The sequence below is a fragment of the Nicotiana sylvestris genome, chromosome 3 (genome assembly GCF_000393655.2).
Source record: "Nicotiana sylvestris chromosome 3, ASM39365v2, whole genome shotgun sequence".
NCBI classification, from domain to species: domain Eukaryota; kingdom Viridiplantae; phylum Streptophyta; class Magnoliopsida; order Solanales; family Solanaceae; genus Nicotiana; species Nicotiana sylvestris.
Genome location: NC_091059.1, coordinates 138244017 through 138264403, shown reverse-complemented (window position 1 = coordinate 138264403; position 20387 = coordinate 138244017). Strand labels below are relative to the sequence as shown.

General features: G+C 40.4%; 3 protein-coding genes and 1 non-coding gene across 4 annotated transcripts; 2 read left to right on the top strand and 2 right to left on the bottom strand.

Annotated features, from left to right (window-relative positions):
- The first annotated feature begins 600 nt into the window (after positions 1-600).
- Positions 601-1035, top strand: LOC138888076 (uncharacterized). Its single transcript, XM_070169880.1, has one exon. The coding sequence runs from the start codon at positions 601-603 to the stop codon at positions 1033-1035; it is 435 nt and encodes a 144-aa protein (XP_070025981.1).
- A 5379-nt stretch (positions 1036-6414) lies between these two features.
- On the bottom strand, positions 6415-8680 carry LOC138888075 (uncharacterized). Its single transcript, XM_070169879.1, has 4 exons — positions 7843-8680; positions 7536-7789; positions 6963-7052; positions 6415-6864 (listed from the first exon to the last, which is right to left on the bottom strand). The coding sequence occupies exons 1-4, from the start codon at positions 8678-8680 to the stop codon at positions 6415-6417; spliced, it is 1632 nt and encodes a 543-aa protein (XP_070025980.1).
- Positions 8681-17652: 8972 nt separating this feature from the next.
- On the bottom strand, positions 17653-18615 carry LOC138888074 (uncharacterized). Its single transcript, XM_070169878.1, has one exon. The coding sequence runs from the start codon at positions 18613-18615 to the stop codon at positions 17653-17655; it is 963 nt and encodes a 320-aa protein (XP_070025979.1).
- A 1057-nt stretch (positions 18616-19672) lies between these two features.
- Positions 19673-19777, top strand: LOC138888807 (small nucleolar RNA R71). The gene has a single exon (XR_011406386.1). It is a non-coding gene; the product is annotated as a small nucleolar RNA R71 (small nucleolar RNA).
- The last annotated feature ends 610 nt before the right edge of the window (positions 19778-20387 follow it).

Sequence of the window (20387 nt, the reverse complement as noted above, 5' to 3'; positions counted from 1 at the left end):
ACGGTCGAACATCAAAGATATAGTGGGTTGGCTCAAAGCATAGAAATTCCAATGTGGAAATGGGAGATGATCAACATGGATTTTGTGGTGGGATTACCGCGCACTCCGTGCAAGTTCAACCCAATTTGGGTGATCGTGGATCGACTCACGAAATCAGCACACTTCTTGCTAGTTAAATCTACCGACATAGAGGAACAATATGCTCAGTTGTACATTAAAGAAATAGTCAAGTTGCATGGCACTCCAGCCTCAATCATTTCAGATCGAGGGGCTTAGTTCACAACTAACTTTTGGAAGAAATTTCAGCATGGTTTGGGCACGCAAGTAAATCTTAGCATAACATTTCATCCTCAAACCGACGGGTAAGCAGAACGGACTATTCAGACACTTCAGGACATGTTGCGTTCTTGTACTCTTGATTTCAAAGGTAGCCGGGATGACCATTTGCCACTCATAGAATTTGCTTATAACAACAACTTCCATGCTAGTATCCAGATGGCACCGTTCGAGGCATTGTATGGTAGGAGATGTAGGTCTCCCGTTGGGTGGTTCGAGGTTGGAGAAGCGGCATTGATAGGGACGGACCTTGTGCATAAAGCCATGGAGAAAGTCAAAATGATTAAAAAGAGGCTAAAAACTGTTCAAAGTCACCAAAAGTCGTATTCGGACGTTCGTCGTATAGATTTGGAGTTCAAAGAAGATGATTGGGTATTTTTGAAGGTTTCCCCCATGAAGGGTATCATGCGGTTTGGAAAGAAAGGGAAATTGAGTTCGAGGTATGTTGGACCATACAAAATCATTCAGAGGATTGGTCAGGTGGCATACAAGCTCAAGCTACCACCAGAGATGTCATTGGTACACCCATTCTTCCATGTGTCTATGTTGAAGAAGGTAGTGGGAGATCCGTCCACTATTGTGGCAATTAAAACTATCGAGGTTAATGATGAACTGTCATATGAAGAAGTTCCAGTTGCCATTCTTGACAGGCAAGTCCAGAAATTGAGAAATAAGAAAATTGCCTCCGTAAAAGTGTAATGGCGGAACCAGCAGGTGAGGAATCCACTTGGGAAGCCAAGGAAGAAATGAGAAAGAAGTACCCACATGTATTTGTATAAGCCTTGTAATAGCTTTTATGCATTTGGTTCCTATGAACTCTTATCTTTTGATTTGATCTATGTAAAACTGTTCTATCTTAGTTATATGTTGCCTATGCGGCCATGGTTGGTATTGTACAAGTTATGTTATGCCTATGAAACATGTATATGTTGTTAGGATATGTTTTTGGGGCCCTCTGACAGGTGGATAGGCCTAGTTACAAAGGAAACTCTAGCAAAAATTTTGGAAATTTAGGGAGTTACCCAAATTTAGGGTTGTTGATATGTTCATATTGTGAAAATATGAGATTGCATAAAGATTGTTAATAAGTGAACCTTGATCCTCATTCGAGGACGAATGATCTTAAGTGGAGGAGGATGTAAGGCCCCGTGAAAAATTTCTACTCAAAACCCCGAAATCTCATAGTGCCAAGTTAGGACCATGTGTTAGAAATTCATAAAATTAAGCTCGCCGTGGTTCGGACCCTTTGGATTGATCTGTGCATTAAAAAGTTAAGGAATTATGTTTTCCAGAAACGTGCTTTTCAGCGGTCCATTGTGCGGTCACATAATAGATATGCGGACTGCATAGTCGCCGCAGAGTCAGGCAGTTTGTTGGTTAATTTGAGGTCAACTATGCGGCCAATTATGCGATCGCATAATCAATATGCGGGCCACATAGTCATTGCATAATCCCCTTGGAACTTTTATGAGGGGCAATTCTTCGGTACATTATGGGATCGCAGAACAGGTATGCGAACCGCATTTCTGTCGCATACCCATACAGTTTGTTTAGGTTTTGGGACCATTTTTGCGGTCCATTTTGCGGGCCGCATGTCCATTATGCGCTCGCAGATTGTGTTGGGGCTCCTATTTTCTAACTTTTATACCCGCCCCCATCCCATTAAAAACACCCATTAGACCTCTTTTATGTTATTTTTACTGCAAATAGAGTGAGAGAGGTAGCTCTAGAGGGAGAAACTAACTCTCAAACCTTGTCAAATCTTTGAAGACTTTCAAGCAAAATTTACTAGTCTTTCACCCTAAGAGGTAAGAACTTGAGCCCTAATCTCTAATTTCGAAATTCACACTAGAATGAGTAATTAGCTTGTGGGTTCATGGGTATAAGAATGGATTTTCTTGCATGCATAAAAGATAATAGGGTATGTGGAGGTTGTGAACTAAAAAGATAGCAATTGGAGTGTAAAATGGTAGAAATCTCTCACAAAAGGGGTCCTAAAATCACATCGCACACTTAGTGCTTGTTAATTTACTTAAATGAGCTAGAATCTTGAGCATGTCTCTAATTCTTGGTTAAATTTGTAATTTTCATATAATATATTGGAGTTGCTAAGAATCCCGGAATTTTGTAAGAATTTAAGGAAAGCTCTATTGAGGTATGTATGGCTAAAATCCCATTCCTATTAGAAATTGAGCTCCGTAGGTATGTGTATGTGCAAATTTGGTAAGACTGAAAACTTGATTGATGTATTGATTATTATTTTACATGAATTGGTTTTGAAATTGTATATATACATGAAATGTGTGCCTCAATGTGTGCAAAGTACTATTCTAGGTATTTAAAGATGTGCAAAGAATATGAACCATGTGTTGAAATTGCCTAGACTTCACGTCAAGAGTAAAAACTAAGAGTGTCATGCTAATTATGTGAAATCTTACCTATGATTACAACTTGAATTACTTTTGTATGTGCCTATGATAATAAATTACAAGGTTGACACTGAAAGTGGAAATGATGTGATAATTGTGGCCCTAAGCGCCAATGAATTGATATGATATATGTGAAATAAAGATTCAAATGAGATGATTAATAAGAAAGGAACAACGCCTAGGTAAGGCAGCCTGGCCGATCGGGCCGTAATCGGACACCATGCCACACACATGGTGGTAATGTGCTGATATTGAATTCCGAAAAAGGGAAATGAGCTAGTGATTGAGGTATATGTCTCAAATGAGGCAACCTAGCCGATCGTATCGTGATCGAACTCCACTCAAGATAGCGGTGGTATTGAGAACAATGATGAACATATGAAATGCCCCAAACTAAAGTTATGGAAATCATGTGAAAGTTGTACGATTCTTTATTTGATGATGTGGTGTTTGGTTAAAGCTTTGATTGTCTCTTGTGATTTCCTTGAATTCTTTTATGACAGTTCTTTCTAATAAGATGGTGTTTAGTTATACATACTAGTACTATTCCATGGTACTAACGTCCTTTTTGTTGGGGACGCTACATTTTTAAATGAATGTAGGTGGCTCTATAGCGGATAGTGCCGATCGCGCGTAGCGGAGTATCCCCCTTTCAAAGTCTTGGTGATCCCCTTTATCCTTCAAGGGGTTATGTTGTACATCTTTTGTTATAGATATACACTTTTAAGGTATAGTCGGGGCCTTGTTGCCGGCGTTGTTATAATTGTCTTTCGTATTCTTAGAGGCTCCGTAGACGTTTGCGTGGGCTATGTATGGGTATTGGATGGGTCTATGAACTTTGTTGTAAATCTAAACTCTTGTTTCTCTAGATTATAATTGTATGAGATTTTGGAAACTTAACTACGATTTAAGTTTGTGATATAAAATGAACTAACAATGTTGAATGTACAATCTTTCCTATTGTCTAAGTAAACGAAAGCATGGTTCCCTTAATCATATTGAGTTGGGTAGAAAGTGTTAAAAAGTCTTGCTCAGTCGGGATCACTTGATTGAGCTCCGGTAGTGCCTCCTAAGGTTGGGGCGTGACAAAAATGCCAACACTCTGATGACAGAGGAATGGTTGATGTGCGGCCGCAACATGATTACTACGGTCCGCAAAATTAGACATGCGGCCGCACATTGGTGTCAAAAAGTATGGACTCTCTGATGACAGTAAATGGGCTGTTCTGCGGCTGCGAAAAGAATTCTGCGGTCCCACATTTTAACTCGCGGCCATAGATCCCTTATTCACTAAGTTTCCCTAAATTCCACATCTACGAACCGCATAAATTCAAGTGCGGCCGCAGAATTCAAAAATTACGTATAGATCATTTATTTCATTCTTGGTTTTCAAGTTCGTGCACACTTTGACATGGCAATATCATAGAAACATGAAATTATGCTAACCAAGTTTCCATAGAACATGTATTCAGGTAACCGAGTACAGATTCACCCCTACATGGACCCATAATTGAATTTTAACGACAAATGGCCTAAAAAGAACTAAAAAGCAATAAATTAAACTAAAATAAAAAAAATAACATGAAATGAAGCATACCAGATGAATGAGTGTTGAGTGAATGATCAAATTTGTTGTGCATGTGGATAGATGAAATTACCAAGAAATTTTAACCGGCACTATTTTGTTGTTCAAAGAGTAAAAAAAGCGTAACTAAGGCCATGTTCCTCTATTTATATGACTTGGTTTTCTAAAGGAAAGAAGGGAGAGTGTGGCCGCACATTTTCATGTATGGTCCCCACTCTGTTACCTATAAATATACTCTCAACATTTCATCTGCGGTCCGCACAATTTCGTGTGCGGCCGCAGATTTCCTATGTGGTTGCAGATTTCCCATGCGATCACACATTGACCTCTCTTCTGACAAGATCAAACATCAGAGAGTTGGTATTTTCAACCTCTCATTTGTGCGGTCTTCAAGCTCATTGTGTGGCTGCAATGTTCTTTTGCTACATCACCCAAAAATGTACAGTCCGCACAAATCAACTGCGGTCCACAATTCTTGCAACATTTTAGCCAGATTTTTGTCCACTATTCTTGTAAGTCACACTCAGCCTGTAGCACACTTCAAATCAAGTTAGAATAAAAACAACACCTAACTACAAAAGAAAAAGGAAAAGAAACATAAATTGCCCCCAAGAAGCACTTAATTTAACATCGCGGCACGACGTAGAGTACCATCGAGTGAAATGAATGACCGCCATGACATGGCTATCTCCAACTTTTCCTAAATAGTGCTTCACCCGGTGACCATTGACTCAAAATAGTTCATCGTTTTTTTCTTCAAGTCTAATGCACCAAAAGGTGTTACACCCATGATTTCAAAAGGACCACTCCATTTAGATTTTAGCTTCCCGTGAAACATCCTCAACCTTGAGTTAAACAACAATACAGTATCGCCTACTTTGAACTATTAGTTCCAAATGTATTTGTCATGAAGATATTTCATCTTTTCTTTGTAAAAGTACGAACTTGCATAAGCATGGTACCGAAACTCATCTTATTCATTCAAATGTGCAACCCTCAAGTTAGCGACTACATCCCAATCAAGATTCAACTTCTTTAGAGCCCATATGGCCTTGTGCTCTAGTTCTACTGGAAGGTGACACGTTTTTTCGAACACCAACCGGTATGGTGACATTCGGATAGGTATTTTGTAAGCCATTCGATAAGACCATAATTTATCATCAAGCTTCTTGGACTAATCCGTCCGATTAGCATTCACCGTTTTAGACAAAATACTTTTTATCTGTCGGTTGGAGACTTCCACTTGACCGCTAGCTTGTGGATGATAGGGAGTCGTGACTTTATGAGTAACACCATACTTGCTAAGTAAAGTGTCAAAGTCCTTGTTGCAAAAATGTGACCCCTCATCGCGTATAATAGCCCGAGGAGTACCAAACCTTGTGAAAATATTTTTCTTCAAGACGCCACCACACTTTTCGCCTTATTGTTGGGTACAACAATTGCGTCAACCCATTTGGACACATAATCTACCATGATCACGATGTAGGTATGTCCACAAGAATTCACAAAAGGACCCATGAAGTCTATATACCACATATCAAAAATATCAATCTCCAAAATAGTAGTGAGAGGAATTTTATTTTTTTTGAGATTCCACCAGCCTGTTGACATTCATCATATCTTTTCACTACTTCACTTGCATCTTTGTAAAGAGTGGGCCAATAGAAACCACAACTAAGCACTTTGGTTGCCATTCTCACTCTACCATGATGGCCACCATATGGCGAAGAATGACAAACCCCAATAATTTTACCTTGATCTTCTTCCGGTACACATCATATAATCACCCCATCCATACAAATTCGGAAGAGGTATAGTTCATACCAATAATAATCTTGACAATCTCGTTTGAGCTTCTTCCTTTGGTTTGAAGAGAACTCATCCGGAATGATTCCACATACAAGAAAATTTGATAGATCCGCAAACCATGGCACCTCCTTCATTGAAATAGCCAAAAGTTACTCATAGGGGAAGGAGTCATTGATTTCAAGGCCATCAAGCGGCCTCCCTCCTCCTCCAAACGAGACAAGTGGTCAGTCACTTGGTTTTCTCCTTTTTTCTATCTTAAAAGTCAATATCAAACTCTTGCAACAAAAGCACCCATCTCATCACTCGAGCTTTGGAGTCTTTCTTGCTTATAAGATAACAAAGTGCCGCATGATTCATATGGACAATGACTTTTGCACCCATCAAGTACGGGCGGAGCTTCTCAATTGCAAACACGATGGCAAGGAACTCTTTCTCCATAATGGTATAGTTGGCTAGGGCACTATTCATGGTCTTACTAGGATAGTAGACCGAATGAAAAATCTTGTTGAGCCGTTGCTCCAAGACAACCCCAACCGCTACATCACTTGCCTCGCACATGAGTTCAAAAGGGACACTCCAATTTGGAGTGGTGATGATGGGAATAGTTGTCAACTTGAACTTTAACAATTCAAAATCTCTCATGCAATCATCATTGAAGTTAAACTTAGGATCCTTCTCGAGAAGCTTGCACAATGGGTTCACCACCTTAGAGAAATCTTTGATGAAACATTGGTAAACCCTGTGTGGCCTAAGAAACTCCGCACGCCCTTCACTCAAATTGAAGGTGGAAGTTTAGAAATCACCTCTATCTTTGCCTTGTCAACTTCAATTCCATTCTTTGAGATTTTGTGGCCAAGGACAATGCCTTCCTCGACCATGAAATGACATTTCTCCTAATTGAGCACCAAATTTGTTTCTTCACATCTTTCTAACACATTATCCAAATTTACAAGTCAATAATCAAAAGAATCTCCAGCCTCCGAGAAGTCATCCATGAAAACTTTCAGGTAGTCCTCCGCCATGTCCGTGAAAATAGCCATCATACACCTTCAAAAAGTCGTCGGTGCATTGCACAAACCAAATAGCATCTGCTTGAAAGCAAAAGTACCATATGGACATGTAAAGGTTGTTTTCTCTTTATCTTCCGGAGCAATAAGAATTGGTGGTAGCCCGAATACCCATCAAGAAAGCAATATAAAGCACGGTCGTCCAATCTATCGAGCATTTGATCTAAGAAAGGATGTGGAAAGTGATCCTTTATTGTGACTTTGTTGAGCTTGCGATAGTCCATATACACTCTCCAACCGGTCATGTTCTTGTACGAATCATCTCATTCTTGTCATTGGTGACCACCATCATGCCCCCTTCTTCGGTACATATTGAAGCGGAGAAGTCCACGAACTATCGGAGATAGGGTAGACAATCCCGACATCCAACCACTTGATAATCTCTTTTTTGACTACTTCTTGCATATCTTCATTAAATCTCTTTTGATGTTCAATAGATGGTTTGGAGCTATCCTCCAAGTTGATATTATTCATGAAAAATGAGGGGCTTATCCCCGAATATCCACCAAGGTCCATCCAATAGCCTTCTTCCTCTTCTGTAGCACCGCCAAAGTGGAATCTACCTGCACGTTAGTCAAAAAAGAGGAAAGAATAACCGGTAAAGTAGAACAAGGACCAAGAAATTCATACCGAAGATGTGAAGGCAATGTCTTCAACTCCAAGGTAGGAGGTTCTTCAATAGAGGGCTTCATAGGAAGAGTTGTCCTATTTTCAAGATCTAAGGACAATTTTCGGGGAGCATAGTTGTACGAACCCATTCCTTGCAAAGAGTTCACATATTCCATGAAGCCATCCATCTCTTCATCATTAAAGTTGAGCAAGATGGCCTCCAACATATCACCAACATTGATCATAGCACTTGTTTCGTCAACAATAACGTTGGTAACCAAGTCCACAAACGATCCCACCTTATTGCTATTTGGTTGCCGCATGGACTTACACACATGGAAAACTACCTTTTCATCACCAACCCGAAAAGTAAGTTCTCTGGGTTTAACATCACAAAGAGTCTTCCCTGTACGATCGGCCATTTGCAATCTTATAGAGGTGGGCCTTGGTTTCCTAATTCCCAACATCTTGAAAATCGAATAAGGCATAAAATTGATACTTTCCCCAAGATCACAAAAAGCTTTGGTAAACTCGGCACTTCCAATTGTACAAGGAATCGTGAAAGCACCGGGATCCACCAAATTAGGAGCCGTTGAATGCACAATTGCACTCACTTGAGTGCCTTTGATGATTGCAAAATTCATTGACTGCTTCATTGTCACAAGATCCTTCATAAATTTTGCATAACCGGGCATTTTTTCCGAAGCTTCAACTACTGGCACATTGATTGAGAGACTCTTCATCATTTGGTTGAACTTCTTGAATTGATTTTCACCATTTTGCTTGGCATGTCTTTGAGGGTATGGAGGTGGAGGCTTAGGCAATGGTGCCTTAGCCTTTTGCATTACCGGCTTCGGTATGTTAATAATGTGATCCCTAGACAGGTTCACCTCCTCTTAAGTCTCTTCCACACTATCATCAATATCAATCTGAAACTCATCATTAGGTTGCACCATATTGTTCGGGATTTCGTCTTCTTGCACCACTTGCTCATCATCCACAAGTTACCTTTAACTCGAGGTAGGTGCATTCCCACCTCTTCCACTTCTTGTAGTAACGGTCATGGCATGCCCCGTGTTGTTTTCACCCTTTGGGTTTACTACCGCGTCACTTGGTAGTGCCCCCTTAGGACGAGAATTTAAAGCTTGAGAGATTTGCCCCATTTGAACTTCTATGTTGCGGATTGATGTGTTGTGTGAGGCAAGTTGGGTATCCGAATCAGCATTTGCTTGAACATATTCTCAATATTTCGCATCTCATTGTTTGAAGAACTTGTACCATGGGATGGTGATCATGCCCAACTATGCCTTATAAAAAGGACAAAGCGGTCGCTGCAAATATATTTCGGTTAACAAGTCCATAGTCGAATCCCGCATGTAATTAACCTATTAAACGTAGCTATTGGACTCACACAAATTCTGATAATCGATCTTTAGAAATGTTTAAGTAATGAATTGGTTGTTTACTAACTAATAATATTACGTAATAAAAATGCAATAAATAAGAACTAACTATGAACGGGTTGTAGACAAGAATTGGAATGATCTAAGATTCTGATTTCTCCTATTGTTGGAATCCTTTCTGCTACGTTTCATATAAATTTGCCTAAGTCTTCTATATCGATCATGAACACTTTGACTGTCGTAACTCTCTCCCGAGTAATTACAACAATATACTAGACATATTCTCCCGAATTACGCTAGCTAGCCTTAAGTACAGCTCACTTAGATCGCACCAAGGTTTCGTTATCCCTAATCCCACCTTTAAACCCTTCGTATTGATCCCTCATATACGTTAGGAGTGATGTTGTTCAACAACTACCTAAATATGCACTCTCTCCCGAGTAATACATCCTAAATAGGAACAGTTAATTGAGGGCCCTTCAATCAACATCAATAAGCATATAGTTGAACAAATAGAGAGAATACTTTGGCAAATCTATATTAACGTAACAAGAAAATCATCCTCCAATAGGTTTCCATTAAGACCCTAGATTAGGAATTTAGCTACTCATACTCATAGTAACAATATGCAAAGTAATTTTCATAATTGAATTACAAAGTAAGGATAGGGATGTAGAAAAAATCGATGATTCTAACTCCCAAGTAGTGTTCCACGAGCTATTCTTTCCTATGGTTGCAAAAGTCCTTCAAAGTAGTGTTTTTGGGTCTATTCATATGTTTAGGACAAGACCTAAACGTGTAGGTCAAATCCTAGTCAAGCCGGAAAATGAATTAAGTCTTCAAAACTCGGACTGGGCCTCGCCCTAGGCCTGGCGTCGCCAGCCTAACGCCAACCTCAGCCCAGCCTTTGCCTTGCAGCGCCAGCCTAATGCCAGCCTCAGCCTGGCCTTTGGCTAGCCTCTCCAAGATAAAGCCTAGTTAAGATTGGCCTTTGCCTGGCCTCACCAGGTCTCCCCTTTTCAATGTTCTCGAGCATACTTTCAACGTTTAAGTATCCCTTTTGCTCTACTTTCATCTCCAGTTCACCTACACATAAAATAGACTCTATTACGTGCAAATAAAGTGTAATTTATCATTAAAGCATGTAAAATGAAAGGTACATAATGTGCTAAACCATGAATTATAGCCACACATCAATACCTTACACTTAAACATTGCTCGTCCTCGAGCAATCAAACTACACTTATGGAAACAACCTATTAAGCAATTCCCTTAACTCATCACACCAAGAATCTTTAAAATAGTTTAAGCACAAAGGTGTGACATCCTTTCCTTGAGAATCGACTCACAAATACCATGCCGTATTAATAATTCACTTACTCTAACATGGAAGTCAACAACATTACATTTCCTTTATGATTCATGTGCCCTCACCCAATCAAAGAGCTTAGTTTCACACACAACGAATTTTAATAAAGTAAGAACTCAAGATAGGAAAAATTCACTCGCTCTCATAAATAACCTTCATATGCCCCAAATGGCGCACCATAAGATTTCCCATAGTGTAATACTCCACTAATCGAGTTCATTAAGTCTAAGATCAAATAGGACTTCCATTGGTTGTAAAGTAGGCTGCGGGTCGGGTAGGATACATTTGGATATAAGTGACTATACCTCCCTTAAGCACTTTAATACAAACACTTTAGCCTTCAAGCCCATACTTATGTCAAACCAAAATTCCACCTTAACTTCAATATATTTACCCCTACTTCTTTCAGCACCAGTACATCAATAGCCACCACCATCAAGAATTATTTTTCATACACTACAACTATTATATATATATATATATATATCTTTTTTTTCTTTTTCTATCGAAATGGCTTGTATTGACACATTTTATTTTCTTTCACACGGTGCACCTTTCTCCTTATTTCACTTGTTCCACTCAAAAGCCAACCAACCACTCCACACTTTAACTTTTTCATAATTCCTCACAATTCAAGTGCTCATGAGAGGTGACAAGGTTCAAATATATGGTCGATTCAAACAAAGGGGTACGACTTGTAATTTGGTTACCAAAGAAACAGGATTATAGGCTCAAAAGTGTTAACTATGATACATAATATTTAGGTGGGTACTCTCTATATATATCTGGCTTAACAAAGAACCGCCTGTATCAGTTCTCAGACTGAACAAGACTGCTGTTTCGCTTTGCACACACATGGGGCAAGTTCTAGACATCAAATGCAATGCACAAAATACATATAAACCTCACACAGACATGGCACATCACTCATTCAGGATTGATTTTTATCACAACACTCCAGTCAAAGCAGTTAAGCAAATTTAAGAATCTACAATTTAAGGTATTTATACTAGAGTCAAAAATTGAGCCTAAGTGTCACAACTAGAGTACTGACTATTCTCAAGACATCACAAAGCTTAGAGATATTGCTGCGATTAAATGCATAGCCACGTATTTCCTACTCCTAAAATTATAACTACCTACACCCAGTTCAACTAACAACCCCTGGAAAAGAACCGCGGCCCAAAGAAAAACCAAAGTGGAATTACTACACTACCTACACAAAAAAATCTGTTTTTTTGGTATCTTCTTTAGACTTACTTCCCTCAAGAAAACTGTCTAGGAGATCCATCGTCGGGAAAAGTCCAACATTTTTATGCATTTTTTCATATTTTCTGCCTAAAAACAACTAACAAGAAAAACAAAAAAATAATAAAAAATAAAAATAAATTCTTAGAACAAATAACTAAAACAATTATCTAATGAAAATGACACTTACTACAACAACAAAAACATCTAACAACTACTAATATCTATAAGTTCCTACCCCACACTTAAATCATGCATTGTCCTCAGTGCATGCACAATTTGATAAAACAAGAAAGAAAAAGAGTAGGGTTCACGGAAACTCCATGATCAAGCAACGTCTTCATCCTCTGACGCTCTCCACTCTTCATCATGTTCGTCCTCCTCCTCCTCCTCATCATCTCCCTCACCATCTGACTGTTATAGCTCAGACTCATACTGCTATGGTGTGTTGATATCCTCATCATCAGGGAGTCTGTATCCATCTCCTACCCCAACCAGCTGCTAGGCATGAGCATTGAGCGGGTACCGCTGCTCCAATTCAGTCCTCTCCTCAGATGTGGCCGGGCGACCCCTATCCGCAGCTACAAATCCATCATCCCATAGAGATAATCCATAAAACTATCATCATGCACATTGCTCTCAGCATCTGTCAATGAAGGCATATCAGTCTCGTCTTTTAGTCAGAGATTAGTGATGTCCGTTTGTCGGATGGACTGATCGATGGTGTGGTCAAACTCAGGCTCCTCCTCAACCCCCTCGTACTGTAAGAAGTGAATCAAGAAATTAGGAAATGACATTTGATCTATTTTCTTACTCGCTCTCACTGATGACATCTGGTAGTAGATCAGACAACCCACATTCACCTTCTGCCCTGTCATAAGGAAGTATAGCAGACAGGTCCTCTCATGGCTCACGAGCATGTCATGATTGCACTATAGGAGCCGTGCATTTATCAGCTTAACCCATACATGAGCCTCCACCTTCATCTTCTTCTTTGGGAACCTCTTGTGACAGTTTGTTACCTAATCCCGAACCCATGCAGCCGTAGAGTCGACACCACAGAGCATGTGCCTCAGCTCTCTATATGTAGGCCGACGAATGAATTGGTCCAATGGCTCCATAGGAACATTTGGCGCACCTAAAAAGTCGCATATGGCCTTGGCTGAAAAATCTATCAAGCGTCCACGGATTAGCACCAGCTCCTCAGTGTCCTATGGGTCAAACCTTACATATAATTCCCAGACTAGGTTGAGATTGATGTCCCCTATGTTCTTACAAACATAGCTTAACACTAAATCCTAGTTGCTTCTCAAAAATATCGGATACTTCACTTTCACGTTGAGTTCTTGGATAGCTCCTTCTGGATGGAAATATTTAGGCCTACAATGCCTGTACCAATCCCTCGTATGCGGGGGTATGCTATTTATGCCAAACTCCCATTGGACTTGGGGTTGTGGACGCATGGCAGCTACAGCTGCCACAACTTGTGCTCCAATCAAACTAGAGGTAGCTTCTCCCTCTTTTCTCTTTTTTGGAGGAGGTGCGGAGGTCGCCTTTGCTTTAACTTGGCAGTTGAAGTGGCTTTTCCTTTGCTTGTGTCTTTTCTGGGAGGCATCTTCGTTCTTACACAAATAAGCAATAGTCAGATAATGCTATATTACACACTACACACATAATCTTTCCCAACTTGCCGAGGTTACTCAGACTTCACCTCGTATTTTCTTAATATTAGAATCAAACAACAACACATGGGCTACCCGCCACCCCACACTTAGGATTTTAACGTGGTGCACAATTACATAACACTAGTTTATTAATCCCGGAGACTCGAGCTCCAATGGGGACAAGGAATGCCATTGAGGCATTATATCAAACACTTAACTAGCGCTAGTGCCATGGGAGTTCTTATGGAAATGAGGGATTGCCTAATCCTCCCAAATTGTCTTAGGGGTTTAGTACTACCACATGTTTTCACAATCGCGGCACCATTCCTATGGGGTTCATGGGGTTGGGGCACACAAACTCAATACCACAATGAAGAACACCCACCAACAATGAAGAGCAACCAGCAACTTAATACCTGTACCCAACTCAAAATTACAAAGAAAAGAGATCAAATCATACCTTTGAAGCTTTTGAGATGAGGGAGTTGCATGAGAATTTCTGATGAGTGTCAAAGAATAGCAAGACTAAGCTTGACTTCAATGAGTATGAGAGAGACAACTATGGCAATGTGCTGGTGAGTATGTGTGGGTGAGCAAATCGTGCAGTGTGTTTGGTTGGGAGCAAAGCTAATAAGCAGATGTGTGTTCTTGTGAATTTTCTTTTAGAGCTTGCTGTGTGTTTCGTTTAAGTGAGGTTAGGGTTTTTGTATTGTGTTCAGTGTTTAGGGCATGTAGGTGAGGTTAGGTTAGACTAAAATAAGGAGAAAAAAACTAAAGTGGCCTGAAATACTTACCTGGCGTCGCCAACCTAAGGCTTGGTGGACTTGGCGTTAGCCAGGTATTGCCAGCCTAAGGCCAGGTTGAACCTGGCGTTAACTAGGCGTTGCAAGCCTATCTCCAGCCTTACCTGACTTTACCCAGGCGTCGCCAACTTAAGGCCTGGTGGACCAGGCGTTGCCTGGATTTATCCTGACTTTTCCAGCCCTAGTGCCTGGTGTACGTCAGGTGATGCTTAAACCTTTCTCAACTCGCCTAAACTCACCTGCAAACTTGTTAGTCCTAAAAACAAAAAGGAAAATTCTAACTACACTAAAAATCAACTACGAATTGGGTTGCCTCCCAACGAGCGCCTTAGTTAACGTCATGGCACGAAGAATACAACAGTCCAATGGGTTGCCTCCCATGAAGTGCCTGATTTAACATCGCGACACGACACTGGTAAGCGCACTTAAGGTACGCTCAACATCGGAAGCTCAATCAAATCAGTCACTTACACTACCTTTGCTTCATCCATGCCTACATAATGTTTTAATATGTGCCCATTGACTCAGAACTTGCAAGAGTCATTTTCTGCAGCAATCTCTACAGCACCAGTAGGATGAATTTCAACCACACGAAATGGCCTTGACCATCTTGACTTTAATTTGCCCGAAAATAACCTCAGTCTTGAATTGTATAGCAATACCCTATCTCCAGGTTTAAAACTCTGCTCAATAATATTTTTGTCATGTATCATCTTCATTCTCTCCTTGTATAATTTTGTGCTCTCAAAAGCGTGGTACCAAAACTCATCAAGCTCGTGCAACTCTGTGACTCTACTTGTTTCTGCAGCTTCAATATCGAGATTTAATTGCCTCAATGCCCACAAAGCTCTATATCCAACTCCACCGGTAAGTGACACGCCTTCCCAAACATCAACTTAAATGGAGACATGCCAATTGGAGTTTTGAAAGCGGTTCGATAAGCACAGTGTGCATTATCTAACTTTCTCACCCAATCCGTTCTAGTAGCATTCACAGTCTTTGTCAACACACTCTTTATCTCTCTGTTCGAAACTTCCACTTGCCCATATGATATGGGGTGGAAACCTTTTGGCGTACATGATACTTCTCTAACAACTTCGCGAAGGCTCGATTACAAAAGTGAGTGCCTCTGCCACTGATTATTGCCCCTGGAGTGCCAAATCGGGTGAATATGTTCTTTCTCAAAAAACCAATTACCCCCTTTGCATCATTTGTAGGGAGCGCTGCAGCCTCCACCCAATTGGACACGTAGTCCACAACGACGAGCATGTACTTATTTCGATATGATCTGACGAAAAGCCCCATGAAATCAATTCCCCATACATCAAACACTTCTACTTCCTGAATTGGGTTCATAGGCATCTCATGTCGGCAGGAAATATTCCCGGTTCGTTGGCATTCATCACAACCCTTCACCAATAAGTTAGCATCTTTGAACAATATTAGCCAGTAGAAACCCAACTCCAAGACTTTCGCAGTTGTCCTTACTCCCCCGAAATGCCCACCATATAATGATGTGTGACATGCCTGCAAAATAGAAGACTGGTCTATCTCGGGGATATATCTCCGGATCATGTTATCAATACAAATCCTAAATAGATAAGGCTCATCCCAATAATACATGCGACAATCACGAAAGAATTTTTTCTTTTGCACATAGGAAAGGTCATAAGGAACAATACTGCTCGCCAGGTAGTTTGCAATGTCTGCATACCATAGTGCTTCCTCAAGACTCGTGGCTAATTGTTATTCATCTGGGAAAGTTTCCACAATCTCTTTTACCTCAACCTTCTTCTCATCTCGTTCCAGCCTAGACAAGTGATCAACTACTTGATTCTCCGTTCCCTTTCGGTCATGGATTTCCAAATCAAATTCTTGCAGCATTAGCACCCATCGAATCAAGCAAGATTTTGACTCCTTCTTCTCGATTAAGTATTTGAGAGTAGCATGGTTAGTATAAACAATTACCTTTGAGCCTATTAGGTATGACCTGAATTTGTCAAATGTGAACACCACTGCTAGCATCTCATTCTCGGTCACTGTGTAATTTAGCTTGGCACCACTCAGAGTTCTACTTGCATAGTATATTGGATGCATGAATTTGTCTTTTTGCTGCCCAAGAACTACTCCCACAGCATAGTCACTCGCATCACACATTAGCTCAAATGATTGCTCCCAGTCAGGGGAAACTATGATAGGTGTTGTTACCGGTCTCTTCTTCAAATCTCAAATGCTACCCTGCAGTCATTAGAAAACACAAAAGGGTGATCTTTTTCAAGCAATTTACATAAGGGGTTAGGTTTTTTGGAAAAATCTTTTATAAATCTCCTATAGAAACTAGTGCGCCCAAGGAAACTTCTGATTGCTTTGATAGAAGTGGGTGGTGGAAGCTTTTCTATCATATCAACCATTGCACGATCTACCTTAATTCCTTTACTCGACACTAGGTGCCCCAAGACTATACCTTCATGTACCATAAAATTGCATTTTTCCCAGTTGAGTACCAGATTCATATCGATACACCTCTTCAATACTGTTCTAAAGTTCATAAGGAAATCATCAAATGAGTTCCCCACCACTGAGAAGTCATCCATGAAAACCTCCATTATTTCCTCTACCATATCCGTGAAGATGGCTATCATGCACATTTGGAATGTGGCAGGTGCATCTCATAGGCCAAACGACATTCTCCAAAAGGCATAAATTCCATAAAGGCAGGTGAATGATGTTTTCTCTCTATCCTCCGGGGCAATAGAGATCTAATTATACCCCGAGTACCCGTGCAGAAAGTAGAAGTAGGACGTCCCTACCAATCTATCCAGCATCTGATCAATGAATGGTAGTGGGAAATGGTCTTTCAGGGTAGCCAAGTTCAACTTCCTGTAATCCATACAGATTCGCCAACCTATGACTGTTCGCATATAGATCAATTCGTTCTTCTCATTTTTCACCACCGTCATACTACCCTTTTTTGGCACACACTAAATTGGGCTGACCTAGTTGCTGTCAGAGATGGGGAATATGATTCCCTCATCTAACCACTTAATCACTTATTTCTTTACCACTTCTTTCATGTTGGGGTTCAGCCTTCTTTGATGTTCTTGAAAGGTTTGTGCCCATCTTCCATTAAAATCTTATGCATACAGAAGGCCGGGTTGATACCCTTAATGTCTTCAATGGTCCAACCAATTGTAGTCTTGCACTCCGTCAGTACCTGCAAAAGTTGTTCTGCCTGCACATCTAACAAACTAGATGAGATAATAACAGGTAAAGTTGAGTTAGGTCTTTAGAAGGCATATCTGAGATGAGTGGTAGTGGCTTCAGTTACAACTATGGCGGCTCTTCTATCGATGGCTTAGCTGGAGGAGTTTTTCTTTCCTCTAAGTGCAAAGGCTCAAATTCGAGCTCCCTTTTCCCAAAACCTTGGCCTTTAAGAGCAAGTACCCAATCTGCCAAGTTTTCTCCATTTGCTTCATCTAAGTTCATGAGACAGGCTGCTAGAGGGTCTTTAGTGTTCAATGTCTCATCTTCCTCCTCCAAGATGACATCCACGACATCTATTAGAGAGAAATTAGCAAATTCACTCGGTTGCCACATAGATTTTTGTACGTTGAATGTTATCTCTTCATCATTTAATCTCATTTTGAGCTCTCCAGTTTCACAATCAATTAGAGCTCTCCCAGTGGCTAAGAATGGTCCTCCCAAAATTATAGGAATTTCCTCGTCAACCCGACAGTCAAGAATGACAAAATATGTTGGGAATACAAACTTCCCAACCTGTACTAATACTTCATCAAGAATACAAGAGAGCCTCTTCATTGTCCGGTCAGCCAGCTGTAGTAACATGGATGTGGGTCTAGCTCTTCCAATGCCTAACCTTTTGTAGAGATCTAGGGGCATCAGGTTTATGCTTGCCCCCAAATCACACAGTGCCTTAGCAAACACATCGTTGCCTATTGTGCATGGGATTGTGAAACTCCCTAGGTCAGAAATATTCTCAGGTATGGGTCTCGTCATAACAACACTACATGTCTGAGTCAGTGTAACTGTGGTCAAGTCTTGAAAGTCGAATTTATGGGACATCAAGTCCTTCATCATCTTTGCATAACCAGGCATTTCCTTTAAGGCATCAATCAATGGAATGTTTACCTGAATTTGCTTCAACATCTCCAAAAATTTCTTGTATTGCTCATTTTTTTGATACTTGGCCAACCTCTGTGGGAATGGTGTTAGAGGTCGCCTCTTCCCTGTGATTTGATTTTTTTCTTGCTCATGCACTGCTTCAACCGTCATTTCCTGCTACCTCAGTCTCTCTTGCAACCTCTTTTTCTTTGCTGGTGTTCTCTTGTGCATTTTGTACCATCACCTCAGTTAACCTTGTTGAATCATCTATCTCAATGGGTACTGGCACCGGTGTTTCAGTAGGTCGGCTTACGCAAGAAATTTATTGCTCCAGATCTAGGTCTATACCATTTCGTAGACATACTACCATAAGATGTTTTAGGCCTTGATCTTTTGGATTGATTTGTGTGTCTACGGGTAATGTCCCTTGGGGACAATTATTTAAAGCCATTAAAATCTGTCCTAATTGATCCTCAATACCCTTTATCGCTGATTCATATGAGTCTACTCTCTTAGGTAATTTTCCAATGGTCCTTATCAGTTGTTGCAACATTCTATTGTTGTTATCAGCATTCCCTCAAGTTTAGCAAACCCATTATTTTGTCTCACAATCTATTGTTGTTGAGGTTGTTGATAATCCATTTGCTGATATTGCTTGTTATAACCATGTTGCCTTTGGTAAGGAACCACTTGACCCTATGGTCGCATGGCTCCATGATTGTTGTTGTTGTTATACTGATGTTGAGCTGGTCTATATTGTTGATTCTACTGAACCCAATTCTAACCACCTTGCCTTTGTCACCCATAGTTGGCCACATAGTTCATATTTTCCTGATATTACTAGTTGTCACCTTCTGCACTCCACGAGCAAACATATGGTTGGTTAATGAATGATGTACATAAACCCCCATTAGTTGTATCAACTATGTATACCTGCTGCTTCTAGCCTGATTTATCTATCTTTTTGGTGAGGATACTCATTTGTGTCACTAGAGTGGCCATGTTTTCAGCTATGGAGTTAGTTGGGTCTAAAGCCACAGAGTGAACTATAGGAGTGATTGGTGAGTCTCTTGTCATCCATCCTGAATTTTGGGCCATCTTGTCAAGTAGGGTCTTGCTTTCTCTGAATGTTTTGCTCAAAAATTCTCCACCTGCTGAAGTATCAATATTGGCCTTTAAGCTATCTGCCAATCCCATGTAAAACCTCTGCCCAACATCTGCTCTGGAATGGCATGATATGGACACTTAACCAACATACCCTTGAATCTCTCCCACGTTTCTTGTAATGTTTCTATTAGTTTCTGTCTGAAGCTCAAAATCTCATCAATTGTTGAGCAGTCTTATTGGGTGGGTAGAATTTGTTCACAAATTCTTTGACTAATTCCTCCCAAGTAGTGATAGAGTTTATAGGGAGTGAATTAAGCCAAGTCTGAGCCGCTCCCGTCACTGAGAATGGAAACAACAACGGCCTTATTGTTGTCACATTAGATTTCCTTTGCGTGGAACATATCGACAGGAAATTCTTCAGATGCTGCTGAGGATCTTCAATGTATGACCCTTAGAATAGTCCCTTGTTCTGCAACAAATGTAGCATGTTGTTTGTGATTTGAAATAATTTTGCTTCTATCTGAGGGAGAGCAATTGCGGTTGCTAGGTTGTAAGCGGTGGGTTGTGCCCAATCATACAATGCTGCTTTGGCACAAGAGGCACCACACCCTGATTTTTTGGGTCATTCACGTTTTCCTATTATTTAGATTTTCTACTCTGTCATCCATGTCTGGTTCGATTTGTTTCGTTGAGTTCTGTTGCTATTTGCCCTTCTTTTTTGCACGATTCAGTGCCTTGAAAACTTTCTCAGGATATGATAATGCTTTGAACAATTCAACAGTTCTTGAGGAGTTTCTAGGCATGCACCTTTAACACCCATGACTATAAACGTTAGA

Coding starts and splice junctions, on each gene's coding strand:
- LOC138888076 (XM_070169880.1), top strand. CDS start 601: ATGGAGAAAGTCAAAATGATTAAAAAGAGGCTAAAAACTGTTCAAAGT.
- LOC138888074 (XM_070169878.1), bottom strand. CDS start 18,615: ATGACGGTTGAAGCAGTGCATGAGCAAGAAAAAAATCAAATCACAGGG.
- LOC138888075 (XM_070169879.1), bottom strand. CDS start 8,680: ATGCAAAAGGCTAAGGCACCATTGCCTAAGCCTCCACCTCCATACCCT. Junction 7,053..7,535: donor GGACTTCTCCGCTTCAATAT/GTACCGAAGAAG, acceptor GTGCTCAATTAG/GAGAAATGTCATTTCATGGT. Junction 6,865..6,962: donor TTGACAAGGCAAAGATAGAG/GTGATTTCTAAA, acceptor GATTTCTCTAAG/GTGGTGAACCCATTGTGCAA.